The sequence below is a fragment of the Blennius ocellaris genome (assembly GCF_963422515.1).
Source record: "Blennius ocellaris genome assembly, chromosome: 15".
In the NCBI taxonomy this organism is placed as follows: domain Eukaryota; kingdom Metazoa; phylum Chordata; class Actinopteri; order Blenniiformes; family Blenniidae; genus Blennius; species Blennius ocellaris.
The window spans coordinates 10,098,802-10,111,340 of NC_137664.1; the positions used below are offsets into that span (position 1 = coordinate 10,098,802).

The 12,539-nt window shown below is 38.4% G+C and overlaps 1 protein-coding gene across 1 annotated transcript; it reads left to right on the forward strand.

Moving 5' to 3' along the window:
- The first annotated feature begins 1,054 nt into the window (after window positions 1-1,054).
- On the forward strand, window positions 1,055-9,751 carry prodha (proline dehydrogenase (oxidase) 1a). Its single transcript, XM_080509589.1, has 14 exons — window positions 1,055-1,470; window positions 1,572-1,780; window positions 3,286-3,320; window positions 3,923-4,072; window positions 4,191-4,255; window positions 4,593-4,709; window positions 4,838-4,917; window positions 5,022-5,103; window positions 5,429-5,521; window positions 5,836-5,982; window positions 6,151-6,326; window positions 6,412-6,510; window positions 6,878-6,966; window positions 7,968-9,751. Exons 1-14 carry the CDS (start codon window positions 1,132-1,134, stop codon window positions 8,156-8,158), a joined length of 1,872 nt encoding a protein of 623 aa, XP_080365715.1. The 5' UTR covers window positions 1,055-1,131; the 3' UTR covers window positions 8,159-9,751.
- The last annotated feature ends 2,788 nt before the right edge of the window (window positions 9,752-12,539 follow it).

The window sequence follows — 12,539 nt, forward strand, 5'->3', positions numbered from 1 at the left end:
TCTGTCGCATCAGTGCTCTTGCGCCCCCTGCAGCTCGGAGTATGGACCAGGCAAATAATCAAATACTGTACTTCTCGTATTTTCAAATTTAGAAACACGAGCACAATGTATCTATGTATGTATTTTACCAACTTTTTGGAGAAACTAGTAACATGAAAAACATGAAATCTTCAGGGAGCATCCTTCAAGGAACAACTGATTACATTAGCGGATGGGAGAGGGACCTCACAGAAGAGATGAAAAGTTTGATTAATTTGTTGTTTCATTCATTTTTACTACTACTACTACAACAACTACTACTACTACTACTACTACTACTACTACTACTACTACTACTAATGATAATAATACTACTACTACTACTAATAATAATACTAATAATAATGCAATTAATTCGTAATGCATTTTAGATTGTAAATAGAAAGTCTTAGTCTTTAGCCCTTCTCTAAAGTTCAAAAAAGGGCTAAATTATAACCATACAATTATACTGTAGATGAAATCAATTTCCTTTTACAGTATATTCCAGCTCCGATTGTTTTAGTAAATGATCAATGAAAGTCAACAATCCGTCAAATCTATCATATAATGGCAATTAAATCAATGGATCAATCACTGAAAATATTACCAACCAAAATCGATTACTCTATGAAGCGTTTTACTTTTTGTTTTTACTCATTTTATTCGAGTTGTAATAATTCATCCTGGTATCCCGGTGAAGTCATTTTGGGAGTCTATCTCCTCACATCTCCCCAATAACATGGTTATACTTGGTCATCACAAGTGTCTTTTTTTTTTTTTTTTTTTTACACTTGGGCACATTGCCTCCCCAAAAGACAATGTGCCCTTTTGATTTATTTATTTATTTATTCACATCAATGTGAGTGGTGGAAAAGTGAAACATAACACAATCTTTTTCCAAATCTCCGAGAGGGAGAGACATGAAAGCATGGGGTGGACGCGTGCTGGAGTGTGACGTAAACAAAGCACCGCCCCCAGACACTGGATTATAATCCCACCGTGGCTCCGTATATATGCGCTCGTACCAGAACTTCACGGCATCGGCGCAGTGCGGACAGATCGGCTGCTGTTTGTTTTCTGAAAGCTGCTGTGCTAAGAAAGAAGAAAAACACAATGTCGTACACTAAACTGGTGGCCAACTTGGTGAAGGCAAACCGGGTCCACATGAGGAGCATTCGCGTTTCTCCTGCAAGATGTCGATCCACGGTTGCATCCACCAAGACGCAGGACCCGAAGGAGCAGCCGATGGACGAGTGCGCCGTGATGGAGACGCTACCGGTGGACCTCATCAGCCCGAGCAGAACCGCGTCCGAGGCGCCGCTCCGCAAGATTGACATTGACTTTGACAACACGCAAGAAGCCTACAAAAGTAAAGGGAACATGGAGCTGCTGCGAAGTCTGCTGGTCTTCAAACTGTGCACGATCGACGTCCTCGTTGATAAGAACAAAGAGGTGAGTTTGCATTTGCGCTCCTGGTTCCTTGATTGTAAGGGAAAAAAAACAAACAAACAAAATATAATGTATTTAAAAAAACAAAATCTGTTTGTTTTCAGTTGATGGACCTGAGTAAGAAGCTGTTTGGTCAGTGGATGTTCGAGAAAATGATGAAGATGACCTTCTATGGTCAATTCGTAGCAGGTGAAGATCACAACTCCATCAAGCCTTTGATTCAGAAGAACCAGGCCTTCGGAGTGGGGGCAGTTTTGGACTACAGTGTGGAAGAAGACTTGACACAAGAGGAAGCTGAAAAGAAAGAAATGGAGTAAATCATTGGATTACTTTTGAGCGACTTGCAGTCAATGTGCAGCAACATAAACAACAGCTCTGTCGATTTGTTACTGTAACGTTTCTTTGTAATTGGTATTTTCACCATACTATATAATATTAGATTTTTAGATTATGTTCGTGGCAATATGAACAGTTCCAGCCTTCAGGAGCCCAAACCACAAAGTTAGCACACAGTTTCGGGATTAACTGGGTGATCCAACTTTGTTTCTGTAAAATTCCAGTGTCATGGTGTAGTCTGTATATCATAAATGGACAATATGTTCTAGAGGAGGAGTCTTCTACCACGAAGTTGCATAACATGCTTTATATACATAACCAAGCAAGTTTTGTTGTTTGTTCGGCCCAGTATCACATGAGGAGTCTTAAACAGGTGTTGCTAACCTCACAACACTATATGTTCCTGACTAAGCACATGTTTTTGGGGGGGTTTTTTGTACTAGATGATGATCTTATTTAGCAAACTCCAGGAAAATCTGAGGAATTTAGAAGAGGGTATTTAGAGGGGGCCCCTTTCCTTTCCCCTCCCCATGCATACATGTAACTGGAGCTACACTGGAGAATTACAGCCCAATTTAAATGTCATTGGACTCTTTCCTCTCTTCTAGAAAACTTTATAGGGTGACCGCACTGCCCATTTCCAAGAGGGCTGTCAAAGCAAGTTAAACCGGCTCTAATATCCTTCTGTCATACATATTCCTGAAGGAACTTATTGTTGTAAAATGTATTTCTAAAAGTGTCATGTTTACACATTTTAGTATATTGTGATGCATTATGCACTATTACCTTCAATATCTCCAATTTCTTTACTTTTAGAAACTTGGGCGTGACTTTTTCTAGTGACCTATACTTTGATATCAGTCTGCTCTTATCTTATCAATTCAGTTATTGCTTCTGTTCTGCTTCTTATCCAAGTGAGTCACTCCATTCACAGTACACTTCCTTTCCAAACAAGTAATCAAACACGAAGGTGTTTTATTTATTCTGGGAGAAACAAAACAGTGCTCATTCTCCATTGGTCTGGCAGGACTTGCCTCCCTTCACTGATTGGCGGAGCAGGAAGGGTTGGCGCGTGTGAAACACCCTCCCAGGGCTTCATGTGCCCTGCGCCCTCCTGAAGCACATGCACACACAGATGAGGAAATGTTATGTAATGTCCTGTGGTGCAGAATGACGATTCTCCCTTTCACAACAACACTATTCAGCACAAAATAAACGGACGAGGATGCTGTTGTCCTTTATCAAGTCTCTCTTTGAATAGATGTAAAAAAAAAAAAAAGTTCCCCTCAGAGCACAGTATTTCTGTTTATTCCCAGATACCTGGCACATGTTGAGACAACATAGTTGTGACTGAACTGAAAGACGTTGGTCTTTCTTAAGCATGCCAAGTCATGTCTGTAATTTTATTAATTTGAAACAATGAAAAGTTAAATAGCATGGGTACTTTTCTGATACTGAATCCATTTTTGTTTTTTTTTGCAGTTCGTGTGTTTCTGAAGCTGAGAAAGAAAGTCCAGGTATGTATAATGCTTGGGAAAAAAAACAAAAAACAACAACAACTTTGAGCTATTAATTGCTGTAAGGTGATCCCAACCTCATGGTGAAAGTGCTGCAGTGCAGTTCAGCAGGTATGGCTGCGTGTGAAGTCCAGCTCCTGAAGCTCAGCCTGAACGCAACCCAACTCTCTGCTAGCTTGCGTGCAGAGAGTGACGCAGTCCGCTGGTTCCAACCAGATAGTAAAGGTCATATCTGGCTCAAGTATGGTCTAAAATGTCCAGTTAAGCACGCACAGTGAGATGGAGCTGGCTTTTTTTTTTTCTTTCTTTTTCTTTCAAATTTCTCTTTTAGTTGACAATGAACACTATCTCTTAAATATGTATGAATTAATGAAATAATGTGCCTCATCCCAGTGATGAAACTACAGTGGGGAATTTAATTCAGCAGTAACTTGTACTGAAGCTATATTAGGTCATTTTAGCTACAGTTGCTTAAAATTCATATCTTTGCTTATTATAATAAAAACTTTTTTTTTTACCAGAATTTATTAGTAAAGTAATTTTGAGTTAAATTCACTATTTTGTGGTTTCGTACATTACAAATGAGTGTCCTCCTCCCTCAGGCACCGATCATCGTGAGAAGAAGTACAAAGCCCATCGTCAGTTTGGGGACCGACGCGGGGGAGTCATCAGTGCTCGCACCTACTTCTACGCGGACGAAGCCAAATGTGACAATCAGATGGAGACATTTATAAACTGCATTAAAGCTTCCGGTGAGTACAGGTGTCTCTCCTCCTACGAGCCGTACTTCACGTTCTACCTATTTATGTTTTTCTCTTTGTCCACTACAATTTTCCCATACAGTAACGTGAAATTTGTGGTCCCATTCAGGTGGAGCTTCCACAGATGGGTTTTCTGCCATAAAAATGACAGCGCTGGGGCGGCCACAGTTTCTTGTAAGATAAATGTCATTTCTCCATTATTAGCTCAAAGTTAAAGTAACAGCACTTGGACAAAGTCCAACACAGAAATTCTAACTCACTTTATGTTTTTTTTTTTTTTATGTTTAATGGCTTTGGGTCAGAGCCGATCACTCCACACCCCTTATTAAGGGGAAGATGCATTGAGATTTTAGTTGTCATTGTGATCATGATGGATGTTTATATCCGATTTAGTAATTCATGCTGAAAATATATCTTCTATATTATGTAAGAAAAGTCTCAATGAACCCCATTACAGTCATTATTGGATGGCAATAGTGATTATTGATGTGCTGTTTTTTTGTTTGAACAGCTCCAGTTTTCAGAGGTCCTGGTTCAATGGAGACGCTTCTTTAACTTCCTCGCAGCTCAGCAGGGAAAATCCAACATGACAGTTTTAGAGCAAAAGCTGGAGCTGGAACAACTTAAGGTGTGTCTTAACCGTCAACATTGTATCTACACCGCTGTCCTTCTTTATAGAATGTGTTTTTTTTTGTTTTTTTTAAACCCTTTTGATTCTACTTATCATTTCTGGAAATGTTTGAATATTGTCTTTAGGAGAGTTTGACTCAGCTGGGCGTTGGAAACAAAGATGACATTGAGAACTGGTTTACTGGAGAGCAGTTGGGTTTGTCAGGGTAAAATTGGCTCATATTTTTTTCTAGATCCGCAAATTGTAAAAGAAGAAGAATTTCACATGCTGTATTTGTTCAATCATCTTCTCTCTTCTTTTTTTTAATAGAACGATAGATCTGCTGGACTGGAACAGCCTAATAAATGACACCACAAAGATTTCCAACCTACTTATGGTGCCAAACCTCGCGGTAAGTCATCATCACATAAATGTTTATTGGCATAATCAGACTTTGAATCTGTAATTTGATTGGTTAAAAGTTGTTTGGGTTAAATATTAAATGAATTACCTCATTACCTTATGCTTTCACTGTTTGTTATGCAGTGTGCAATAAAGAAACACAAACACCAAGCAGCCATTTTATGGTCTGTAGTCATGGAAAAATCCACTAAACAAGACAATTAGATCTTGAAATGTCACTAATTAATTAGGTTTTCCAGGGCTCTGAAGATATATGTAATAGAATGAAAGTCCGTGTCAAACAAGTCAATTATTTTCTTGTCTTGCTTGTGTAGACGGGCCAGCTGGAGCCGCTGCTGAGCAAGTTCACAGCTGAGGAGGAGAGTCAGATGAAAAGGATGCTGCAGAGAGTGGATGTTCTGGCTAAGGTGAGGTTCCAAAACAAACACACTCTGGTTTATGGATCCCACCTTTTGTACAACGCGATTCATATTCAGTACATAAATTACATAGAATGTATTGTATTAAATATTAAATCAATTGGTAAGGAATAAAGAAAAGAAAAAAATATTAATTTTGTTTATATAATAACCGCGATAAAGATGATGTTTTAGATTTAACTTTTTTGGGGGGACGGGCTTCCATGTTTATTTATATTAAATACAGAAATTCCATAGAAAGGGCAGATTAGAACCATTGAATTGAAGGGAAGGGATGTTGAGTAATTGTTTTTGCACTGCAGCATGCCCTGGAGAATGGGGTCAGGCTGATGGTGGACGCAGAGCAGACCTACTTCCAACCAGCTATCAGTCGACTGACCCTGGAAATGCAGAGAATATTCAACAGAGAAAAGCCAGTGATTTTCAACACATACCAGTGTTACCTTAAGGTGAGTTCATTCCTTATAGCTGATTATTACATTGTTGATAGTTGTATCTGCATCACTTTTAAACAGAAACAATCTCATTTTTCTTGTGTGTAGATTGCTCAAAAGAACACAGGAATTAGATATAGTGTTCAAGATAATTAACCTTTATTCACCATCGATTCTCTGTAGGAAGCCTATGACAATGTGACTGTGGATGTTGAGCTGTCCAGACGGGAGGGCTGGTACTTCGGGGCCAAGCTTGTTCGTGGTGCCTACATGTACCAAGAGAGGGCCAGAGCTGAGGAGATTGGCTATGAAGATCCAATAAACCCAAACTATGAAGCCACTAACATGATGTATCACAAGTAAGTCTTATCCAGAACCTTTGTTAGCGAGCAAGAAAAAGTGTCAATCCCAACCATCTGCCCAACCGCTGTGTCATCTGTACAGGTGTTTGGATTATGTGCTGGAGGAGATCGACCACAGCAGGAAAGCAAACGTCATGGTCGCAACACACAACGAAGAGACGATTAAATTCACTCTGGAAAAGTAAGTAAACTTCTTGTGCTGTATTTGTCCAACTCCATGTTATCACTCATCTTTCCATCCAATCTCTAATTGGTGGATCCAAGCAGTAACGCGTGCAATCACATTATTGTTAAGAAGGCATACAAATTATGCAATTTCGGGCTTCTTACTTTGGAATTCGTTAGTCAGGCTTTTGGAGTGCACATTGTGATTGAACATACACATTCATGAAGGAATAATCCCAGTAGCTTTAACTAATACTGATGACGCTGCTTTGAGGAAAACGTAATGTTTGAGGTTCAGTTACATCATCGGTGGCTAAGCTCTAAACTCCAGCTTGCTTTGTCTAAACCCATTAAATGTGTGTCTTTTTTCTTTCTTTCCCCAGGATGAATGAAATGCACCTTTCACCCACTGAGAATAAAGTTTACTTTGGACAGCTGCTCGGCATGTGTGACCAGATCAGCTTCCCGCTAGGTATGTTCTGTGCAGCTAAAAGTAAACACTCAATTATGGAATCACGAAGACTTACATCACGCAGTCATGAGCCTATAGGGGCTCCTCTGAAACATTGACCCGACAGATGTCAGCGCTCCTATGCAGCTGCGGTCCATGACCCAACATCCAATCTGGGGATGTGTCGAGACGAGACATTTCAGATTAGCCTCAATAGGCTGTTACCAAATAGTTCACAAGTATTATCTTTAAAAAATACAGTCATTCCCACCTGTCTCACAGGTGTGCACTCTGCTCTGTACACTGTTCAGTTAATGAATGCTAGCGAGAGCATCGCGTAAGAGTCTGATCTTGATTTGCAACATGTTGCCACATTCTTCTTGGATAAGGTTGGGAACTTCGGGAGTTGTGATTTACAGTGAACCGAGGCATTATCCTGACTTTATGGCAGATATTTTCTAAACTCTGCAGAAAAATCCTGCAAGCTGATAATGGCATTATTCTTGCCCAACCAAATACTAAACATTACAAGATTAGAAAATATATACACACGACCACACTGTTCAGACACTTCATTTGAGATCCATATCAAAATATCTGGACAATAAAAAGCAGTTTTATTCCACTATACATGTCTTTAAAACTTGCTTTTGCACACTTGCAAAAATTTGTAAATACTTTCAAACAAGCTAAAACAAAATGCTGTTATATAAAAGTACTCGATATCAAACTAATTAAAAAAAATACTTGAGTGACAATGAGCACCAAAAGAGAAAGCAGTGGAACCCCATATCAAAATACCAGAAACCTACAAAATAAACGCTGAAGGTTCTTGCTTTATTTTTCATTTCTTAAACATGTTGTTTATGTAGTATGGGCAGCTTTTCTTTTCATGAATGTACGTGAAATGTCTTCTAATAAAAAGTCAGCATCTTTTGAGGGTTTTTTTTAGTCAATTAATGTCGATGCACAAACCATGAACGTGAACTTAAAAACTTTTCATTCTTTCATACTGACAACAGGTCAAGCAGGTTTTCCAGTCTACAAGTATGTTCCATACGGGCCCGTCAACGAGGTGATCCCCTATCTGTCCCGTCGTGCTCAAGAGAACCGCGGCTTCATGAAGGGATCGCAGAGAGAGCGCAGCCTCCTATGGAAGGAGCTGAGGCGCAGGCTGCTGGGGGGTCAGATTATCTACAGGCCAGCCTATTGAGCCACCAGACCATATTACATTTGGTCTGTAAGCATTCCACTGAACCCATCACGTCAACTGTCTTATAGCTGCTCTCATTCGTGAAAGACAGCGTTGCCTTGGATTACTGAGCTGCACAGCGGACAAGAAAGTTCTGCTGCTGAAGTTTAGATTTACTCTTAGAAGTTGGAAGACTGTTATTATTATTATTATTGTTATAAACTCCAGATGCTTCATCGTGAAGTGAAAATAGATCATGTACTCTAAATCAACAACAGGTTATTTAACTTCTGTCTCCAAACCTACAATATTTATTACACTGAAAGCTGATTGCTTCGGAAACACAGCCGAGCGAAGGAAGGTTTATGGTTGAAAACCAATGGTGGCCGAGTTGTACATAAAAGCCGTGATGTGCCTTTGAAAAGAAAATTTCTGAAAGTGCCTTATAATTGTTTTAATGAGAATAAGTGCGACCAGTTTCTGGAGTACTTATTTTAGTTTTTCTGTGAAGGAGATTAAATAGTGTTCTGTTGGTGCACCTATGTGTTATTTTAGAAAGGATGGCGCAGATTTATCAAAATCTATATTTATAAGCTTGGTTTGAGGATTGTATGATTGAGAGCGTGAATACTGCATGGCAGCATAGATGATCCTCGGTTAATGTCACTAAACAAAGAGTAGCTAAAGGGTGAGCTTGGCTCGGGGTGTGTTTAATCAAGCCGAACTGCCCGTGACTGTTTGTGGAAGCCACATTTCATTTTGTCCCCGACAGTGACTCCGTGTGCTCCATTTGCGGGGTTATTCATGCTTCGATTGCTTTAATTGTTGACATGAGGCAAATGGTCCTGACGTTATATTTTTGTGGTTATCAAACACCAGCAGCAGGTGTTCAGAGCAGAAAAACAGGACCCATTATGACCTGTGGTCCAAAACGTTCCCAAAACATGCCCTGACTGCTTCTGCAGTCATTTATAAGGATACTCCCCTCCCTGGAGACACAGGCACTGTTGCATAAGATGTTTGGGAGGTGAAACTACCCGTGGCTTTTTGTTATACGAGAGGACATTTTACAAAGACTGGAATAAATGATCCTTTATTGTGTGAAAGTTGTAGAAAATGGTTTTATTATGAGATGATGTACTTTTGTGAACAGAAAATGAAGTAAAGTCTCTAAAAAGGTAACATTTTCATAAACGTTTGATGTGTAGATGTTTGAATTTAAAGCCCTGTCACACTCGTATTTCCTTTTGCTTGAATTTTACACTGTGGTACTGTGACGTGGTAAAATGACTTCTTAAACCATGGTTTACTTAATGTTTTGAGCTCAGTGTTTCATCATAAGGCAATGCCAACAGAAATGATCTGATTCAGTAGATTGGAAATAGACCATAATAATATTACCAGTAATGGTTCTGTTTTAATATTGACTGATAAAATTTAATGTTGGTTGTCTTGGAATGGATTTTTAGAGGCTCTGAGAAATGTGATTTTATTTTTTGCACTTGCTTCACGGTCCTTTTCTTTATTTGTTTGTTTTTGTTTTACTTATTCATCACTGATTTATCAATGTTATTTTGTACCCTTGTAAAATATACGACTATTGATTACTACAATAAAAATAAAAAACAAAAACACCTGAATTGTTTTCACTGTAGTTGAGTCTGTAAAAATCCCTTTTACTTTGCGCCTCAAGACTTTAAATAAGATGCTCATGCTGTCACCACTCAGTGACAATATGCCCCGGTTTGAGTCCAGTGAAGCAGAGTTTAAATGTTTTATCTCTATATGTTTTGTGTTCATAAATAGTGAGTGTCTCTCTCTCTTTGTGTTTGACTGGAAACACATCCAGAAAAAGTGATAAAAAGTAAATCACTTATTTAGCCCACCTCTTCCTCTTTGCTGAAAAATGAATATACATTTTAATTATTGTCATAATTGTTCTGATTAACCCGTCACATACAGAGGTACAACAAGTACAGAAAATGTGTACTCCAGTACAACTTCTGTTGTAATCACATAAAAAGCCTTCCCAGAATAGCTGTTATATCAGCAAATGGTGGACCAACATCATATTGAATCCCATAGGTTAACATACAAATGAAAGTGATGTTATGGATAAAATATAAATAAATGTTATAAATACTAACTCAACCATAATTCATCTATATGCGGTATTTGATTAATTTTACCTGAATAAAAAAAAATCTACTTTCAAAGCAAATTTTTCACACGATGTATATTATTTTCACACTATGGTAAAGGAATGTATAGAAACAAAAACAAAAGCTATTTCTGTTCAGAGAATAAACTCAGTCACAGCTACTCCAAACTAGCTAAATAGATTACATGGTGCAGATTTTAACTGTGTAAAATTATACACCTGAACACAGTATTTGTGTTTTGTGTTGTCTTATTTTTATTTTAGTATTCTCCTCATGTACAGCAGTTTTTCTGAGAAAACTCACCAATCTGTAATTCATTTTTTGCAATCTTATCCAAGGAGGTTGCACAGATGCTGTGGGATTTTAGTATGACTATTTTTTTTTTTTGCCTTGACATAAACCCCAACGTAGATCACTGTGTCTGCAGGCAACTCTCAGCATGACACAACCACAGACTGGTTTGACACAACTCTGCTCTTATCTTCAAAGTTAAACAGATAACTCAAATATTTTCTGACGTATTCCAATGCAGTGACATCAGGCTTGTTGCAAGACCGGACTAAGGTCTGTGAGTCAAAGCGATATGACCCAAAGGGGAGGCTTCAACCATAAACAGCAGCTGATGTATCTGGAAAATTAAAAGAAACAGCAGGACTCTGCTCCCGAACACAAACTGAGGTTGAATTATACACACAGTATTCAATGTTGTGTGTATAATATGTGAGCTCCTGTAGCAGTATGCTGGTGAATTAAGCCAGTGGATCACAACTACTTTCTCTTCCATTCCACAAAGATTGTCCTTTAAAAATCAAAGACTGTGAATCTACGCTCATTAATTTGCCCAAAAGCTGCAGTGAAGGTAAACAGCAGTGGAAACACCCATTCTCATTAAAAGACAAAACATAGTTTGATTCCCTGGCCTGTTCAATCATTTTTGTTTTCTAACCTCACAGCAGGCAACTTTTCTGTCTTCCTACGATCTCTGGCGCCCCCTCAGGAGGGATTCCAGCACTCCATTTGGGGAACTGCTTCAGATTAAACATTCATTTAAAAAAAAGTAGTGTGTGTTTTGTGAATAACCTTAAATGTAAATTTAAGATTGTACATTTTTAAGCCACATAGGACCTGTTGACCAGTCCCCACTTAGAGTTGCTACAACATTAAAATATAACTCTGAATTAAACTGACAGAAAGAATAGAGACAGTCTGGACCAACAATATGCTTCTTTGTATGAAGATGTTAGTATGTAAAAACACTGGGTGAAGATTTGACAAATGAGAATATACTCATATTACATTCATATTTGAGAAGATTTAATACTAATCTAAATATGTAAAGCTGCATTTCAAATAAACATCCTGAGGAGATACTGTTGAAGGTACTTTCTTAACCAGACTTCTATGGTATTGAGGTGTGGCTTCATATGTATAGTAGGACACTGTGCAAACCATCTTAGCTTCTGTGGGAGGAGAGTTTATATCTGACTTCTTGAGACCTCAGTGAGATCCCACGTCTGTCTGTGCATACAGCACACTGATCAATGGAAGGGTTTTGTTTTTTCAAATAACTTATGATCAGCCTGAAACTACTAAATCCACCATCTTCAGGTAAGTCAAAATACCGGTACTTTATTCTAAATCATCCACAAGCAGTTTTTTTCTCTCTTCAATTTATCATCAGATTCATTGTGTCATTGGTGATTAATCTTTATGATAATCATGACAGAAAGCATTCTGTGTGTCGGTCACAATTCATATACATTTATTTTATTACCTTCTGCCATTTTTACCACTTGTTGAAGAGTATTTTTCATGTGCCGTGACAAAGGGTCCGTACAGATGACTATCAGAGGCAAAGATAAGCCAGAGCAGAAAGCAGCAGCTCCAAACCTGTTCACAGGACAATGCTTAGTGTTGAGATGATATGTCATCTTTTCAGCTTGCTTGCAATGCCAACAGTAGTTTATATATTTATCTTTTTTTTCTTCATTTTAAATAGTTATTTTTTTTCCCCACAAAGAAAGCACCATGGACATATAAAATGTCTTGTTGAATAAATAGAGGCTCTGTGTTCTCCCCCTTTGTGCTGCAAAAGGAAATTTGTGAACCGTAAACAGAAAGATGTTTAAAGTATCAACACAACAACCATGCGTTTTACAAGGCAGAATGAATGATACAGCACTTTTCCACTTTATATCTATTGTCTGCCCTTATCTTCCTTCTTCTCAGGCCGTAGTTAG

Coding starts and splice junctions, on each gene's coding strand:
- prodha (XM_080509589.1), top strand. CDS start 1,132: ATGTCGTACACTAAACTGGTGGCCAACTTGGTGAAGGCAAACCGGGTC. Junction 4,073..4,190: donor AAACTGCATTAAAGCTTCCG/GTGAGTACAGGT, acceptor GGTCCCATTCAG/GTGGAGCTTCCACAGATGGG. Junction 4,710..4,837: donor TGGAGCTGGAACAACTTAAG/GTGTGTCTTAAC, acceptor TATTGTCTTTAG/GAGAGTTTGACTCAGCTGGG.